This window comes from Platalea leucorodia, assembly GCF_965183815.1.
Source record: "Platalea leucorodia genome assembly, chromosome: 18".
Taxonomy (NCBI): domain Eukaryota; kingdom Metazoa; phylum Chordata; class Aves; order Pelecaniformes; family Threskiornithidae; genus Platalea; species Platalea leucorodia.
In genome coordinates, this window is record NC_138840.1 from 8,537,235 (window position 1) to 8,555,183 (window position 17,949).

The window sequence follows — 17,949 nt, forward strand, 5'->3', positions numbered from 1 at the left end:
GCCCTGGGGCTGCCCGGGGCCAGATGCACCCGAGCCAGCACGGCACAGCGGGGCGAGGAGCCCGAGGCGCGTCTCTGCCAAACCGGCCGGGCGAGTGGCATTGCCCACACCTCGCTCCCCTCTTGCTTCAAGGTATTTTGTGTCCCTGAACAGATTTGGACAGCCTGAAGCCTCGCAGGAGCCCCCCTCCCTGGCAGGTGGCATCCCCGAGCACCCAGCGTGGCCGGGCGCAGGGCTGTGACACGTGGCAGCGCTGGGGGAACCCGCTGCAGACGTTGTATGAGGGGCCAGAAACTGTGAGTCAACGGTGACACCAGCTCAGTGCTCCCGAAACCGGGGAGTGCCCGGCGCTGCTGTGCCACCGCTCTGTGCCAGGGGCCACGCGCCCGGCTCATCCCCAGCACCCACTCAGGCCCTGCTGCATCCCAGGTCCCTGCTCGGTGCCAGCTGCCCGTCCTGCCTGCCTGTCCTGCCTGCCCGTCCCTGTCCTCCCTGCCTATCGTCCCTGCCTGTCCCCGTCCCCGTGTAAGCGCAGCTCCAAGTCCAGCTCCGAGTAGCAACGAGGCGATGGCACTGGGTGCCACGCTGGCCCCGCTATGCAGCCGCATCTCACAGCACATCTCAGGGCGACCTTTGAACCCTGGTGGCCTGAGCCGAGTTGGTGGCTGTCACTGCGGTGACATGGCACCGGCACAGGCGTACGTGCGCCCGCCGGCGGGCAAACAGCACCCAGCGCAGCCAAGAGGTGCTGGGATCGATGTCCCCGTGGCCATCCGGCCCGGGGGACACTGCAGGTGGCCCAGGGAGAGGTGCTGGGGCCCGGGAGCCACCGTCACCCGCTGGAGCTGTTGTGCCACAGCCAGGGGCCATGGGCGCTGACGCTGGGGGGGCTCCTGCTGCACCTCAGCCCCTTCGATGGGCCCACGGGGAGGGGGGTTAAGAGTGGGGCCACGCTGGGGCTGGCATTGAGGGCTCCAGTCCCCAGCCCTCACTGGCCGGTGCCCCTGGGATCCCATGGGACAGGGAGGGTGGCAGTGAGGGATGGGGAAGGAGGGATGAGGGTTGGGGAAGGAGGGATGAGGGATGGGGAACGGAGGGATGAGGGTTGGGGAAGGAGGGATGAGGGATGGGGGAACAGAGGGATGGGGAAGGAGGGATGGGGAAGGAGGGATAAGGGATGGGGAAGGAGGGATGAGGGATGAGGAAGGAGGGATGAGGGACGGGGAAGGAGGGATGAGGGATGGAGAAGGAGGGATGAGGGATGGGGAACGGAGGGATGGGGAAGGAGGGATGAGGGATGGGGAACGGAGGGATGAGGGATGGGGAACGGAGGGATGAGGGTTGGGGAAGGAGGGATGAGGGATGGGGAACGGAGGGATGGGGAAGGAGGGATGAGGGATGGGGAACGGAGGGATGGGGAAGGAGGGATGGGGAAGGAGGGATGAGGGATGGGGAAGGAGGGATGAGGGATGAGGGTTGGGGGACAGAGGAGACGTGGAGGAAGGATGGGGCCGGAGGGGTGGGAGGGCGTAGGGAAGGGGCTGGGGGCTGGAGGAAGGCCCGGGGCAGGAGGAGGAGGAGGGGGCGTGGCGCGGGGCGTGGCGCGGCGGGGGCGTGGCGGGGGGCGTGGCGCTGCCGGTACAGGGCGCGCGGGCGGCGGCGCGGCCCCATTCATCGCGCACGGCATGGCCGGCGGCGGCGGCGGCGGCGCGGAGCGGGCCCGGGCCCGGGCCGGGGGGCTCCTGCCGCCCTCCTGCCGCCAGCCCCGCCGCAGGGTGAGCTCCGGCACCGGGCGGGGACGGGACGGGACGGGACGGAGCGGGGCGGGGGGAGCTTTTCGGTCGCGCTAACGCCGAGCTCGGTTGCAGGAGAACCGGGAGCGGCTGTCGGTGTGCAGCAAGGTGTGCTACGCCGTCGGCGGGGCCCCTTACCAGATCACGGGCTGCGCCCTCGGCTTCTTCCTCCAGATCTACCTCCTGGACGTGGCGCAGGTACGGCCGGGACCGGCGGCGGCTGGGACCGGGGCTGGGGGCACCGGAGCCCCCGGTGCCGCTTTGCCCGGTGCGACCCGCCGGGGTGTAAGGGGGGGCGGGGGGGTCGGTTACCAGGAGTCGCGGTCCTGCGTGGTCTGAAGGCTGTGGGTTTCCACCGGCCCGGCCCCACGCGTGGAGCCTCCGGCTATGACACGGGCTTGCGGTGTCCGTCCCGCGGGATGCGGCGTCTGTCCCCCCCCAGCCCGCAGCGTCCCGGGTCGGTGGGGAACGGGGAGGGAAAATCCCCGTGGGGCGCCCAGGTGCCGGCGGTGGGGTGGGTGTCGGGGGGATCCGCTCCCAGACAGCGGGAGGTCGGTGTGGACAGAGCGCAGTGGGGCAGCACTGGGAGGGACTGGGTCACTGTGCCCCAAATCCCACTGAAGGAGGGGGAGAGGCCGAGGGATCCGTCCTCCGCTCCCGAAGGGCGGCAGGGTTGCGGTATGGTTGGGAAGGTCTTGAGGAGCTCAAGAAGGGCAGCCGGGGGCTCGGGGGTTCGCCTGTCCTGACACAAGGTCTCCTTCCTGCAGCTGGACCCTTTCTATGCCTCCATCATCCTGTTTGTGGGGCGAGCCTGGGACGCCGTCACGGACCCCATGGTGGGCTTCTTCATCAGCAAAACATCATGGACCCGCTTTGGCCGCCTGATGCCCTGGTAAGAGCCGCCTGTAGCACCCTGCGTCCCTGCCCGCTGTGTCACAGCGCTGCCAGTCGGCTTTGGGTGTCCCTTGGCGTGAGGGTTGCAGGGCAGGACATGCTGGCACCCTGTCTCACCCAGGTGAGGTGCTCAGTGCCCCTAAAAGCCCACGGTGCTGCCAACAGCCAGGGCTTCAAGTCTGTGCCTGTTACTCTGACCGGTCCCAAGCCACCCCTGTGCGAGCTGGGCCCGGCTGTCCTCTGTGCCACTGCGCCTGCAGCAGCTCCAGCCTCCCTGAGAGCTGCCCCAGTGCCACACTCCGATGCTGGACTTTGTTCCCGCAGCGGTTGCTGAGCCCTGGCCAGTGCCGTCGCAGCCACAGGGAGGAGGGACGGGGGTGTGCGCGGTCGATACATGGTGCTGGGGTGCTGGCTGACAGTCACGAGGATGCTCTTCTGGCTGGAAAACAGCTGTCATGGATCCGGGTGTCCACACGTGGGTGCTTCTGCCGCCCTGGGAGCGGGGGTGCTGAGTGAAGGGGTGCCAAAGGGAGCCTGAGCAGACGGGACGGGCTTTACGAAGCCCCAGAGGGCTCGTGCCTGCGCCCAGGGCAGACGTAGGACGTCCATAGACACCTGCCCCCGTGCAGGACACGGAGCGTTGCAGGCTGCTAATGCCTAAGTGTGGATACGGTGGCATGTCCCGTGCTAAAATAACCCACGTCCTGGGCGCCTGCGGGATTGCTGAAATACAATGCAGCAAAGGGGGTGGGCATGGGGGGAGTGGAATTAGAGGGACGCAGTCCTTTCCCCCGCAGATTATACCCTCTGCTTCCGGGCTTTCCTGGAATAGCTCTGGGCAGTGGCAGTCGGCTGTTGTTAAAGCCAGGCTCCAGGCATGGCCTGAAATAGCTTCTCTGCAGCTGCATATGTGGTGGGGTCTGGGGTCCGGAGATTAGAGCAGGGCTGCCTGCGCGGAGCTGCCGGGGTGCGCAGGCAGGGCTGCCTGCGCGGAGCTGCCGGGGTGTGCGGGCAGGGCTGCGCGGGATAGCCGTGCGTGCTCGGATGGCTGCCACGGCTCCCCGCTCTGTAATCTCGCGTCCTCGAGGCAGGGGGTGGGGATGGAGCGGTTGCGTTCCTCCAAACGGCTTCTGCTTTGTTAAAATTAGCCAGAGCTTTTGTCTTGCGCCGGGCCCCTCAGCAGTGCCAGGGCAGCCGGCTCTGAGGAGCTCGCTGCTATTGTACGTGGCTCAAGGGCAACTGGCTGAGTCCAGTTTGGATGGAGTTGAGCTGAGTTTTAACCTCCCGAACTCAGGGTTCATCGGCTGTGGTGGGGCTGGCCGTGGGGCTGTGCGGCCCCAGGCCGGTGGGGCTGCGGAGCCGCTCTCTGCCTCAGTTTCCCTGCGGGCAAAGCCAGGAGCCGCAGGCGCTGCAGGTCGTGGCTGCGGGGTGGCCTCAGAGGCTGCTGCCTGACCCCAACCCTCGGCACCCGTGAGGTGACCCTGCGTAACCCCCCGAGTGCGAGGGTTTCTTGTCCAAAGTTTCTGCCAGGCTCTGAAGGGTCTGATCCGTGAGGCTGACCCAGCCGGCTGCCGGCGGCTCTAGCTCAGAGCTCGGGGCTGCTCCGGCCCCTCAGAAGGGCGAGGAGACCTTCCCTGAGGGCTGTCACCTTTTTGCCTTTCAGTTCTTTCTGTGTGAAACACTTTTTGGCGTGTTTTGTCCCAGCAGCTCATCCACTGGCTGCCTCCTCCTCTCCCCCGGCCTCGGGGACCCCGCTCTGTCCCCAGCCCTGAGCAGGTCCCCGTTTCTTTGATCACCCCAGACTTCCCGGTGATTAAACTTTTCCTTGATGTGTTGGTGACCGAGGAGCCTCAGCTTTGACCTTCCTTCTCCGGGGCAGCAGCCGTTTGCAAAACGGTTAACCGCCAGGCTGGGAAAGGGTGTGCAAGCCGTGGCACAAAGGAACACACCATCGCGCCGCGGCCAATGAGCGGGCGAGCGCGTCAGGGCGGCCTCCTCCGAGCGTCTTAATCACCTCGCCCTGGGTCAGGGGTAACTCGCAGTCACTTCTCTGCTTCTGCCAGGAGCTGCCCGTCAGCCCTGGCCGGAGCTCAGCACCCTGGTCCCGGTGCTGGCATGGGCCCGCGGGGGATTCTGACACGCACGCGCCGGCGCCCACGGCGAGCGTGACGTGGTTCTCGCCGCGCGGCTGCCGTGACTCATTCAAAATTCCCCTTGACTCCACGTATGCGTGAGGCGATAAGTGCGCGCGAGAGGAGTGGCCGGAGGCTGCTCGCGCCTTTCCTCCCCCCGCCGGGATGACGTGCACATGGAAAAATGTGCATGTGTTGAGTCCTGTGCAATGCCTCTGCCGGCTCTCCATCCATGGAGATTTGGTTTCTCACTTCCCCCCCCCACCTTTCCTAACTTTAAATTTAAACTTTGCGTCCTGTACGTCAGCCTGGACGGAAAGATCTTGCTGTACCCTGGCTGTGGAGCGGCGGAAGGCCAGCCCTGACCATGCATGGCTCTGTCCTGTGTCCGGTTCTGCTGGCTTTATGCCAGAACGTGGCCTCTGTCCAGTAGTTTGTGGAGCGCGGGGTGCTTGCAAATCCCCAAGCGAAATCGGTCTCCTAAACAGATGTGGATGTAACCGCAACACCTGGCTCACTTCCCTCCAGGAGGAGGAATTCCTCCCGTGCCCTCCGGAGCGATGGGGGGACCTGGGTGCTCGTGGTGCGCGGGGGCTGCCGGTGCAGGGTAGAGCTGTTCCCGCGCTGGGCTGCAGCAGGACAAGGGTGGTGAGATGTGCTGGGTGAAGCAGAGGGATGCTCCGGGTGGCATCCCGCTGCGATTGCCCTCGCTGGCCGGTCCTGCTGGGACTGCTGCCAAGGCCCAGCACTTGAGCAATCCCCTCCGACCCTCTGTTGCACTTTGCATCCCGTGTCCCTGTGCCCGCAGCTCCGGGAAGCTGGGAAGGGGTGGAAGAAGGAGCCAGCCAGCTGGTGGTTTGCACCACCCCTGCCAGCAGAACAGAGGTGACCCCGGGGCCAGGGCTCGGGGGGGCTGGCGGCAAAGCCAAGCTGGTGAGAGGCGTTTGCTGGGCTGGCGGGGCTGGGGAGCGGGGCTGCGCTGCCTGGCCCTCCCCAGGACGAGGGAGGTGATTGCATCCCACTGAACACGCAGCGGTGCCGCCTGAGGGAGAGGTCAGGGCCGGGGGTGGAAGCTGAAGGCAGGAGCAGATCAGTCCCTTCCATCGAAGCAGGGATGTCTGTTTTTGCGAATAAAGCTCTTCCCTAGAAGTATGAGTCAGGTCTTCTGCTTCCTATCCTGCGAGACCTGAGCTGCTGCCTTCAGCCTGGTCTGAATCACCCCTGTGGCAACCACCTCCTGTCGAAGGGTGGGAGCAGGGTGGGCCACCCCAGGGCAGCTCAGGAGCCCCCAAAATCGGATGCCTGAACCCCACTGGACTTGTGGTAACAGGGAGAGCCGGGCTGGTGGGGTTACCCAGCTGCTGCGTGCCTGCGAGGCTAACGCTGTGCTCTCCCAAAGGATCATCTTCTCCACCCCATTTGCCGTCATCTCCTACTTTCTCATCTGGTTTGTGCCGGACATCTCCAGAGGCCAAGTGATGTGGTACCTTGTCTTTTACTGCATCTTCCAGACCCTTGTGACGGTGAGTTGGGCTCTGCGCACACCCGGGCTGGTGGGTGAGGGGTGGAGAGGATGAATCCCTGCCTTCACCTTGCTGAGCTACGCAGTGGGGCGGGTTCCCATCCCTGAGCTAATTCTCCTCGTGCCGTTGCAGTGCTTCCACGTGCCCTACTCGGCGCTGACCATGTTCATCAGCAGGGAGCAGAGCGAGCGGGACTCGGCCACCGCCTACCGTAAGAGTATTTCCTTCCCTTCCTCGCCATGGCCAGGGGCAGCTGGTGCTCAGCTCCTTTGCTGCAGCTCTCGCTGGGGTGTGATCCTCCTCCCGATGCCCTGCTGGAGGGGCTCGTTTCATCACACCCCACCCCAAGGCCTCTGTGTGATGAACGTCGTTCAGGGCTTGAATTGCAGCTGGTTCAGCTCTTCCCATGCCTCTTCCCCGGCTCCTCCGGCAGACATCCTTGTCTAGCCTGGTGGGAGCTGGGCTGATGGGGAGGTGGTCCCTGTTATGGCCAAGGGCCTGGAGCAGATGCCGGGGGATCTGAGCTCCTTTCCCCCTGCTCCATCATACAGCAGTGGGAGCATGACCAAGTCTTGGCCTCTCTCCCTGCCTCAGTTTCCCCAATAGACGCTCTCCTTCCCTGCGGCTTTATCACTTGGTGATTTGGAGGAAGCTGGAGGAGAGCTGGGCTGGCTCATCTCTCCTGGTGAAGGGCAATGAATTGCAGCTGGGGAGGCTCTGCTGTGGAGAAGGGTTTTGCACCCATGCCCTGGGTGCCCGAGGGCTGCGCTCAGTCCCGCTGGCCTCTCCCTCCAGGTATGACGGTGGAAGTGCTGGGCACCGTGCTGGGCACCGCCATCCAGGGCCAGATCGTGGGCAAGGCGGTTACTCCCTGCATCGAGAGCCCCCTCTTCATCGGCAAGACCAACTCTTCGGTGGCCATGGAGGAGCTAAACATGACCCATGACACTGGGTCACTCACGGACACAGTAAGCTGGGGCAACCTGCTGGTAGCCCCTGCCATGCTCTCCTTGCCTTTTTGGCCAGGCTGGCTCCTGGGACGAGCCCCCTCCCTCACCGCTCCCTCCTCTCTTGCACAGAGAAATGCCTACATGATCGCTGCGGGGGTCATCGGCGGCCTCTACATCCTCTGCGCTGTGATCCTGTCGGTGGGCGTGCGGGAGAAGCGAGGTGAGGCTTGAGACACGATGGAATACTCCGGACTCGTGGAAACACTGTGGCTCCTGCCAGGGGCTCCTCAGGAGCCCGGCTGAGTGCTCAGCCTCTCGTTTGTGGGTCGAGCATGGGAAGAGAGGGGCAGGTAGAGCTCAGGCCTGGGGAAGGCGGTGCAGAAGGGCAGCGCTGTGGGCAGGAGGCCAGAGCATCTCCAGGGTACGTTACAGCACAGCCCTGAGGACTTAGCTCTCTGCTCTGCACCGGCAGAGATAAATGTAATCTTGCAGTTTTGTCTGGCCAAGGTTGCTAGTGCCAAGTAGGGCACCCCGGGGTGAGGTGATATCCAAAGTCCAGTAGCTTCTGTCCTTCCCTCCCTCTGCTTTGCAACCAGCTCTGCTTATCCTGGGCGAATCAGCCAGGCCGTCCTCGCCCCTCCGTGGGGCTGAGGGACCCCTGGGTCAGGGCAGGGAGATCCCTGCCGGCATCGCCCTGACTCCCTTGGGGTGGGATGCTGTAGGTGGGCAGGGGCACGTGCAGGGTGCTCAGCAGCAGGCATGAGGCACTGCACCCCTTGGCCCCAAGGGTGCTGTTCCAGGGGGTCTAACGATGGGCTGATTTGCTCTGTTCCCCAGAGTCCTCCGAGCTCCAGTCGGACGAGCCTGTCTCCTTCTTCCAGGGGCTGAAGCTGGTGATGAACCACGGTGCCTACATCAAGCTCATCGCCGGCTTCCTCTTCACCTCGCTGGCCTTCATGGTAAGCACAGCCGGGCTTGGAGGATGGGGGGAGAGGGAACGGCAGCAGCGCAGCTTGGAGATGGCTGGGGGATGAGCAGCGCAGGGCCCAAACAGGATCGCGGTGGGCCGGGAGCACGTGAGGTGGCAGCTCAATGAGCTGGAGCTGCCCCAGGCAGAGGGAGGACGTGGCCTCGTGCTCTCGGACGGGTCGGTGAACGGCCGCTTTCTTCCCCTGCTCGCGCTTTGGGCGCAGCCTTGCGAGGAGGAGCACGTGCCTCCGGGGTGGCTGGGGTGCCCGTCCCCCCTAACCGCCGTCTGCCTCCTCCACAGCTGCTGGAGGGCAACTTTGCCCTCTTCTGCACCTACACCCTGGGCTTCCGCAACGAGTTCCAGAACATCCTCCTAGCCATCATGGTGCGTATGGCCCTGTCCTGGAGCCCCTCGGGGACGAGGCTGCAGTGGGACGCGTGCTGTGGGATCCCCTGGGTCCTCCCCGGGGGCTGGCATGGGATGGGTGCTCCGTGGGCTGAGGGGAGGGAGGCCGTGGGGCCGCGGTAGTCCACCGCGGGGACAGTGACCGAAGGTCCCCTGGGAGAAGGGTAGGGAGAAGGAGCTGCCAAATGTCCTGCAAAGGCCAGGCGCCTTGGCAGGAACAGCGAGGCCTTTGTTCCCGTGTGAAGGCGGACGGAGACGGGGGAGACCAGGAGCCGTGGGGGCCTTTTGTCCAAATCCTGCCACTTATCTCCCTTCCCCCCTGCCTCAAGAAAAGGATCTCAGTGTTTACTGCCAGGAAGATGGAGCAAAACAGCTCCTTCAGAGCACTTTCCAGCTTGCTTTATCCCTGGCAGCCCTTCCCACCCTCCCTGCTCGATGGGGTGGAGAGGTCCAAGGTGCCAAGGACCCCATAAGCCCTGGCTCTCGGCCACGCTGTGTGCAGGCAGTGGTGACAAGATCAGGTTCCTTCCCAGCACCGAGGATCGAGTCCGATCCTTCCCCTGTTTGGGCACACGTGCTGGCACCTGCTGGGCGCCCCGAGGACGGCGGCGCTGGGTGCCAGTGTGCCGCCGCACCGGGGGTGGAGGTGGCCCCGCGCCCCAATTGCGAGCTCTCCTTCCCGGAGAGGAGGCAGGTGAGGGATGGGGTGAGGGCAGGAGCAGGCAGCGTGGCTGTGTGCCAGCCCCCGGAGCGTGTGGAAATCGGAGGTGCTGGAAATCTGCTGGGGGAGGCTGTTCCCAGGAGCTGCTCCTTGCTGGGAAGAGCCTTTTCCCCAGAGAAGAGCCTGGCCAGCAAGTGACACCACAACCCCCTTCTCTTCTCATAGCTCTCGGCCACCTTGACCATTCCCTTCTGGCAGTGGTTCCTTACCCGCTTTGGGAAGAAGGCTGCTGTCTACGTGGGCATCTCGGTGAGTGGGTCCCCTCCAGCGCAGAGGTGCGCGTGAGGACGGTGTTTCCCAGGTGGGGTGAGCAGAGCTGTGTCCCCCCCGAGAGGGCCTGGAGCTGGGCAGGGGCTGCTGCCGCTGGTTTGGTGCGGGTCCCTCATCCTGCTGTTTGTGCTGTCACGGATGTGGCCAAGGCCAGCAGAAATGGCCACTGCGGGGCTCTGGGAGGAAGGCTGCACGGCTGCTTCCCTGGCCGTCCCTGCGGTCGGAGGGCTGGCGTGCACGGGAGGGAAGGGGAAAGGCCAAGGGGTCTGGGTCAGGCGCTGCTGACCCAGCCTGGTTTCTGTCCCCTATCCAGTCTGCCATCCCCTTCCTCATCATGGTGGCTGTCCTGGACAGTAACCTCATCGTCACCTACATCGTGGCCGTTGCAGCTGGGATCAGCGTCGCAGCCGCCTTCCTCCTGCCCTGGTGAGTGCGAGGTCCTCGTGCTGCACCCCGAGAGCTGGGCAGGGTGCTTCCAGGGCCTGCTGGAGTGGTTAGAAATCCTTGGGAGGCCTTTTTGCAATGTTTTCAGCCCAAGATGGGGCTCCAGGAGGGAAATCCTCTCAGCAGGGAGAGGAGATGCTTTGTCGGCTCCGTCCCAGTGTTCACCATTCTGCTCTCTGCGCAGGTCCATGCTCCCAGATGTCATAGATGACTTCAAGCTGCAGCACCCTGACTCCCATGGCCATGAAGCCATCTTCTTCTCCTTCTATGTCTTCTTCACCAAGTTCACCTCTGGGGTCTCCCTGGGCATCTCCACACTCAGCTTAGAGTGAGTTTTTGTGCGGGAGCCGAGGAGGAGGGAGGGAGGCCAGCCTGGTGCCCCCGCACCCAGGCATCTCTGCTTCCCGAGGGCTGGGAGGAGGTGGGGGGGTCTAAATCCACCTGTAGCCCCCCAAACCTCTACCTGCAGGGACAGGTTTGTCCCCTACAAGCTCAGTTTCCTTTGCCTGAAGGTCCCTTTCTGTCCACAGCTTTGCAGGGTACCAGACCCGGGGCTGCTCCCAGCCCGAAGAGGTGAACTTCACCCTGAAGATGCTGGTGTCGGCCGCGCCCGTGGGGCTGATCCTGCTGGGCCTGCTCCTGTTCAAGCTGTACCCCATCGATGAGGAGAAGCGGAGGAAAAACAAGAAAGCCCTGCAGGACTTAAGGTGAGTGTCAGCTCGTGCTACGGAGGTGGCAAGGACGGCATGGTGCCAGCGGGGTGTGTGGGGGCAGGACCAGGCCCAGACGGGTTGGGACACACTGTGACTTGTCCAGGAATCCTCCAGGACCCGTGGGTGGTGGGGTGAGGGAAGGGCTGGCTTGTTTTTTCCAATCCCGACTTCCAAAGAGATGGCGTGAAGTGTTTGAGATCAATGGGGAACCCGCCCCAGTTGCTAAAGAAAACTCGTTCGGGAACTGCACGAGGTGGTGCCGTCCCTCCTGAGCGCTTCTTGTGCTCTTCGGAGGCTCCGAGGTCTGCGTGGAGGCAGGGCTTGCTCCATGGCTCGTTCCACGCCTCCTCCCCAACCCTTTTCCCCCAGGGAGGAGAGCAACAGCAGCTCCGAGTCGGACAACACAGAACTGGCCAGCATCGTGTGACCCCGGGCTGGGTCCGTCCGCTCACGCCGGGGCTCTCCGAAGGACCCGGCCCCGCTGGGGCTGGACCAGCCTCGTGCCGCTGGAGGTGTGCGCCGTCGAGGAGCGCCCGGGAGAAGCCGTGCAGAGCATCCACCAGCTCGACCGCGAGATCTGTGCCAGTCTTGTGCCTTCCACAGGATCCACAGAGGCGCCGGTAGTGTACATTACACAAATTGACCCTGTGGTACTTGGGTGCCTCACGAGAAACAAGCACTATTCCCTGCCGGGTCCTGGAGAGCAGAAAAGCCCGGAGCGGGATCCTTTTGCTCGTAACACTCGTGCCCGCTGCCCGTCTGTGCCCGGCCCGCGTGGGGCCGATCGCCTGTGGGGCCGGAGGTAATGGTTAGTGTACATTACACTGTCAGTGTGACCGCGCCAAGGACGTGAGCTCACCTCTGCTGTCTGTACATACATCACTAATTTGGAAAGCTGTTCTTTTTTTATAGAGCCTAATTAACTTAATGATGTAAATATGAAACTATTTCCTATTTGTATATATCTGTACAGAAACTGAATTTGAGGACCTATTAATATTAATTTACATAAAAGTGGGGGAAGTCAGCAGCGCGGGTGTGGAGAATTTTTGTTTGGCTGCTTTTTTTGGTGGATGTCAGCAAGCCCAGGGTCCCTTTACACACCGCAGGGTGCAGGATTGACTTCCCCTGAGCCGAAGGTGCAGGAATGCCGTAATCCGGGCAGGCAGCCGTGCCCGGCAGCCCCTTACCCCCGTGTGGCTCCTTGCTCGGTGCCTGTGTGCAGCAACCCAACAAAGGCTCTATTATTTTCTCCCTTTCAAGAGGGAACAGGGGTGGAGGGAGGAATGAAATGAAAACGCTGGCTGCGGAGGTTGTGAACCCGGGGCTGGAAAGGGGAGAGGCAGCTGGGGAGTGGAGAGAAAGGGAATGTGGGCTGCGGGTGACACTCAACACTTTCTCCCGGGGCAGAGTGCTGTGCAAGCGCTGATCCTTGTGTATATTTATACCTTGCTCTTGCATTCCCCTCTCGGCAGCAGAAATGGGGAGAGCCCTGCCCTCCCCGCTCGGCGGGAGCACCGCGCTGCTGCGGCAGCAGCAAGTGCGATGCAGAGGGGGAAAGCGGGTCGGAGCAAGCACGGAGAGGACGGACCGAAGATGAAGCGGCCACCCCTACGCTGGGGCAGATCCCCAGTGCGAGGGGACCGTGCTGCCTCTGCCGCTCTGCCCCCGCGGCCACGGGGCTGTTGCCTTTTGTTAAGCCCATTTGTCACACCGAGAAATTTGTGGGGTCGGTGCCCGAGTTGAGAGCGGCCCCTCTGCGCAGGGGGGCTCGGGGGAAGGATGGCTCATCCTTTGTTCCACATTTGGGTACAAAGGACTGGAATGAGGATGGGGGCTTAAAAATAGCCAGAGGGATTAGACCTTAGCTGGGAATGCTGAACTGGGCCCCGCTCCCCCACCACGGTGGGGGTCATGGAAAGAAGCAAAAGGGGTGATGCAAGGAGGCTGGGAGCGGGCTTTGTGCTGAGCAGAGGGCAAGAGGCAGCGTTAGCCTCGGCCTGGGTGCTCCCTGCTCCCCCGGGCATGGAGCTTGCAGTGAAGGACCAAGGGCAGGACAAAGCCAGCGCTCCCTGAAGCCCTGTGGCAGGGCAGGCAGGTGCCATGTGCACCCTCTGAGGGAGGAGGAGGAGGAGGAGGGCGGCAGCGCTGCAGCCAAGCACAGAGCTGAGGTCGTTGCAGATGTACTGACCCCTGCCCGGCTCCCGGCCGGGTTTGCGGGGAGCCATCCTGGCCACCGCTACGACCTGGCTGCCTCCGAGGGCTGTGGGCAGCGCTGCTGTCTCCAAGGATTTGAGAGATTGCTACTAGCTTTTCTTCTCAAAGAGTTTCAACAGAAATCAGGGACATTTCATTCTTTGCCTCCTCTTTCTTGGCTCTGTGGGGTTCGTGAGGAGTCTCTGTTCAGGCTTTTTGCAGCCAGCTCAAGAGACCAAAACCATACTGAGCTTGAACCGGGGCCCGGACATTCCTAGCTGAGCACACCTCTTCTATTTGAGGCTTTTAAGAAAATAGATGGGGTGGGGGGGAGATGACCATGAGAGCTGATAGCACTGAGCCCTGGGCAAAGCCCCAGCCTTGCAGCAGAGACCACGTCTTGCTTCATCTGTGATTACAGAGAGCTTTCACCCCAAGCATGAAGCAAGCCTCCCTGGCATGGGAAGTCTTCCCAGCCAGAACTGCGTGGGGAAGTGCTGCCAGCACCTACAGCTGGCCTCCGGCAGCAGCTGGGCTACGGCTTAATCCGCACTAACCTTGGTGATGAAGCAAATGCACCCGGCCGTCCGGGAAGCGCCTCCCCGCAGAGCTGGAGCGCCACGGCTGCTGCGTCCTCTGCGCCGGCCGGGTGAGCCACGTGTCGGGGCTGACGTACGGGCAGCGCTGGCCCTGTGAAATCAAAGCCAGAACGTGGAAAATGTGGGGTGTCAGCTGTGTGCTCAGCACCTGCTGAGCCGCTGCCTGTAACGGCATACGGGCCGGGGCTGCGCTGCCCAGAAACCACAGGAGTGCTGGGAATCGGGGCTGATTCCCAGCCGATGGGCTTTAACGGGCTCCCAGGCCAGCTGGAGCGAGGGTTACCAGTCTGGTGCCAGGGGCTTGAGCCTTTTCCCGAACTAGGAGGGCATTGCTTCCTATGCTGCGAGGGAGCAGAGGGTTTCTGTTCTGCTCAGGGAACTGGGTTTTCTGGTCCCTTTCGTTCACAAGGGAAAGCCTTTCATTGCGTGTCGGCGAAGGTGCACGTGAGCAGCGGCTTTTTCGCAGAAGGAGCCTGGCAGGGGTGCAGTCCCAGCACCCAGGGCTCGCTCAGCAGGGAGGGCACCCCTCTCTCCACTGACACTCATCAGGGTACCTTAGCGCACCCCGTACCCTTCCCACGGCCTCTGGCCAAGCTGCAAGGCTCACCTTGCGCCCTGGGGAAACCTGCCGGGTGCCAGCACCCAGTGCTCCCAGTGCACATGGCTGAGCCCAGACTGGTGGCCAGCTCTTGCAGCACAAAGCTCTCAAGGGGCATTTCAGGAGGATGCTGGCCTGGCCGCAGCACGGGGCAGCACCCAGGCGAGCCAGTGACATGCCATCAGGGCTGGACGTGCTGGGGGAAGGCAATGGGGCACAGCCAGATGTTCACCCCAACCGCAGGGCGCTTGTCCTGGGAGGTGACGGTCAAGGGGACAAACCCAAGAAACCATCAGCTGTGGCCTCCAAAGGGCAGCACACGAACCTGCAAAATGGGACTTACATCCTCTGCTTGTCACTGAGGCTGGCTTTGCCAAGAGGCAGGTCCCCCGCCTGCCCAGACAGGCAGATGGAGGCAGCAGGAGGGACGGTCCCCAGGGCGAGAGCGGCCATGCTGTGTCTGTTTACCCTACAGGGGATAAGTGGAAGTGTGAAAAGTTGCTCCTTGCAGAGGGCGAGGAATAACCCCCCTCCTTATCCCCAGGGAAAGCGCCAAGAGCCTCGGGTTTCTCTCTCAGCAGGAAGGGATTCATGAAACTTTCAAACAGCCGCTGGTGGCGATGGTTTTCCCTCGGCCCCGGGCTGGGGGACCTGCGTGCCCCGCGCTGCAGCAGCGATCACCCAGGGCTGGTTTCACGGACGCTTCAAGCTGAACCAAGCACCAGCTCCCACGGAAAGGGGTGGCTGACAGCACAGCCATGCCGCTCTGCCGGTACGGTCTCCGGGGGCTGGATCAGGGAACGGATCCAGCTGGAAATTAGCTCAGCCTGGGCAGCTCTGGGGAGAAGCAGGATTGCGGGAGCAGGGCTCAGGTCATGGGGAGCAGGTCCAGCTCCCCGGCACGCTGATCCCCCGGTGGGCTGGGCTCTGTCACCAGCTGGGGAAGGCAGAGTTAACCCGGGGCCGGCGGCGCAGCCCGAGGGGCGCAGGACGGGCGCGTTCCCGGGTACAACCGTCCCCAGGGGTCACCCTGCCTGTGCCACCTGGCTGAGGTCACTCACTTCATCTGCAAATAGAGACTGAAGGCTACCGACCTGTTTTGGTGGGCTTTAGTTAATGTTTTGCAAAACCGCTGTTTCTAAGGATGTAAGTGGCCAAGGCGCTTCAGTACGTGGCCAGAAACGGACGGGGCAGCGAGATGGTTTCCTGCTAACCAAAGAAAAAAAAAGAAATCCCTTTTCCCAGGAATGAAGCTTTAAATTGCTTTGCTGGGAAATGAAATGCTGCGTGCAGGCCAGCCCTCAGGCTTAGCCTTAGCCAGAGATGGCGCAGGAGCTCTGAAAGCACGGGATTGCCTTAGCCCCTGCCAGGGCCGGGCTTGCTCCTGCGGAGGAGTCGGAGGCTGCTGAGCACCACGAGGACCTGGGACGAGTGCCCTCCTCACACCACAACAGAGCAGGGACAAGTGCTCTCCTTCGGCTGCAAGAAGCCAAAGGGTGCTGTCTAGGGGCCACAAAGGCATTTTAGCCATTTCGTGGCTAAAAGAAGGAGCAAATGTTCCCACGGTGCTTGGAGGGGGACGAGGCACCAGCCACCTGGCAGCAGCATGGGGAAGCTGTGAGCTTTTCCCTGAAGACAGGACAGTGTCGGCCACGGGCTGGCGTGGCTTACAGGCACCGGGATGCCCCACAGAGCACTGACCTGGTTTACAGTCCTCCTGCAAACAGGCAGCTCTTCCGTGAGCCAGCCTTACCAGGAACTTGATCTTTGTTCCTTCAGGAACCACGTTCGGCTGAACAGACCCACCCCAGAAGCAAACATACCGGCCCGGGGCCGGGCTGCGACATCCCCAGTGAGCAGCGCCCTTCCTCTCCCCGTTCTCCGGTTATTTCTAGTTCCTCTCCCCGGTCTTGCTTCCTCCTTGCAGACGCAGCCGGGGACGACAGCTCCTGCCCGTGCTGCCCACCAGGATCACCACTGCCCCGGCACCAGCCAGGCAGGACGTGGCTGGGGCTTCGCTGCTGTCACTGTTTTAGGATGCTATAAAATATAAGTCATTGGCTGCAGGGAAAAGAGGTGGTTGTGTCTTATTTTCTATTTTGCATCACGTCCATTGAGCCTAAGGTGTCTGATCTTGATGGAGGCAGCTGCAAGAGGCAGATCAGGTGTTGGTAGGGTGGAAAACGAGGCAAGAAAACCAGAAAACCAGGCAGGGAGCTGCTCGTCTCCTCTATAGGCTTCAGCCTGACTGGGAAGGACGACAGGAGGGCGGTGGTGCGGGTCCCGCTTGGCTCCCTGTGCTTTGCCAGGGCAGCGGCTGGGAGCCGGGGGGCTGCAGGGAGGGGAGAGGGGGTAGCAGTGAGCTGCGTCTTCAGCGAGAAGACACCCAACTCCTACCCGCTGCCTGCTCCGAAAAATCAAACCCTCAAAGGGTTTTGAATGCCTCCCCAGCTCGCAGGGAGCACCAAGCCAGAGGAGACAACCTCACTAGATGTCAGCAGAGCCACGCTCCCGGCAATCCTGCTCCCAGCCCTTGGCCCCACTCCCGCCAGCCCTGGTTGGGATCCCTGCTTGGGATCTGGGTTGGGAGCCCGGATCTCCGCTCGGGAGCTGGGCGACGGATGGGCCCCGCTTCCACCCGCGCCGCGGCAGACGTGACCATCTATGGTAGCGCAGCAGAGGGCAGGAAGCGGGGTAAAGTCAGCCGACCTCGCTGGGTTTTCTCCTCCTTCCTATCCTGTCAACGTGTCCCAGCCCTCGCTGGGACAGACGCTCTGTCTGTCTGTCTGCACAGACCCCCGGCTCCAAGGGCGGCTTTGACTCCGTCCCCGGGGCCGCCGGGACCCAAAGCCGCAGAGCAAAGCCCCGGGTCCCTCGCAGCAGGCAGGGAGGACGGCTGCCCTTTCCCTAACCGAGGCAACACCCACCTTTTCAGAGCAAGTCCTGCCCTAACGGCAAAAGCAAACAGCGGAGCCTGCTGTGGGAACAATCCCCGGCTGACTCCAGGGACCCCTTCCCGACTTCGAGTTGTTTTTCCCTTGACCACCCTGTTCTCGGTCTCTCCAGCAACAAAGCTGGGATGACAACGTTTATCCAGCCTCTGCCAAGTGCTTTGCGACCCTCGGAGCAAAGAGGGTCTGTGAGCACAGGGCTCCGGGGTGCTCCGTGCCCAGGGAAGCACAGGAGCCTCGCAGGAGTAGTTTGATGTTTGGGATGAGCCAGCACGCACCAAAGGCAAGCCCATCCTGGCCGCCCAGAGCCAGCAGTGACCACCGCCGCTGGGACAGAGCGTCGGGGGCCCAGAGCCCCCCGGGCTTTACCCCGAGGGAAGGGTGCAGCCGATCCGGTCGCCAGCAGCTCCCCAGCGGGACCCTTCTCCCACCCCGCGCCCACCACCGGGGCCTTGCCCTCAGCTCCCCCCGACGCAGCCAGACGCCGTTCGGGAGGAGCCGACGTGTCCCTTCCACCTCCTCCCAGCCCCGGCCCAGGCCGCCCTGCTCCCCAGCCCAGTTCTGCCCCCGCAAGGCCGGGAGAAGCCCCCTCCCCAAGGGGGGGCTCACCCCACCCAGCCCCACCCTGGGGACCCAGGCTGCAGCCCCCCGCCACATCTCCAGGGCCCCAGCCCCTCTCCCAGGGGTCCCCGCCTGCTCCCCGCACCCCAGACCACCGCCGACCCCTCGCCCGGGGTCCCGGACCTCTTGTGGACCCCTCCGCCCCAACAGCCCCTGCTGGGGGGGTCCG

General features: G+C 63.3%; 1 protein-coding gene across 1 annotated transcript; it reads left to right on the forward strand.

Annotated features, from left to right (window-relative positions):
* The first annotated feature begins 1,675 nt into the window (after nucleotides 1–1,675).
* Nucleotides 1,676–11,845, forward strand: MFSD2A (MFSD2 lysolipid transporter A, lysophospholipid). The gene is made up of 14 exons (XM_082329465.1): nucleotides 1,676–1,775; nucleotides 1,869–1,991; nucleotides 2,561–2,685; nucleotides 6,219–6,342; nucleotides 6,475–6,553; nucleotides 7,138–7,310; nucleotides 7,422–7,512; nucleotides 8,130–8,251; nucleotides 8,563–8,646; nucleotides 9,554–9,637; nucleotides 9,972–10,084; nucleotides 10,287–10,430; nucleotides 10,633–10,809; nucleotides 11,185–11,845. The coding sequence occupies exons 1-14, from the start codon at nucleotides 1,686–1,688 to the stop codon at nucleotides 11,240–11,242; spliced, it is 1,587 nt and encodes a 528-aa protein (XP_082185591.1). The 5' UTR covers nucleotides 1,676–1,685; the 3' UTR covers nucleotides 11,243–11,845.
* Nucleotides 11,846–17,949: the final 6,104 nt, after the last annotated feature.

Excerpts from the sequence above, each read along its gene's own strand:
- MFSD2A (XM_082329465.1), top strand. The coding sequence starts at position 1,686 with ATGGCCGGCGGCGGCGGCGGCGGCGCGGAGCGGGCCCGGGCCCGGGCC. Across the intron at positions 7,311-7,421 it reads CTGGGTCACTCACGGACACA|AGAAATGCCTACATGATCGC; the intron begins GTAAGCTGGGGC and ends TCTCTTGCACAG. Across the intron at positions 10,810-11,184 it reads AAAGCCCTGCAGGACTTAAG|GGAGGAGAGCAACAGCAGCT; the intron begins GTGAGTGTCAGC and ends CTTTTCCCCCAG.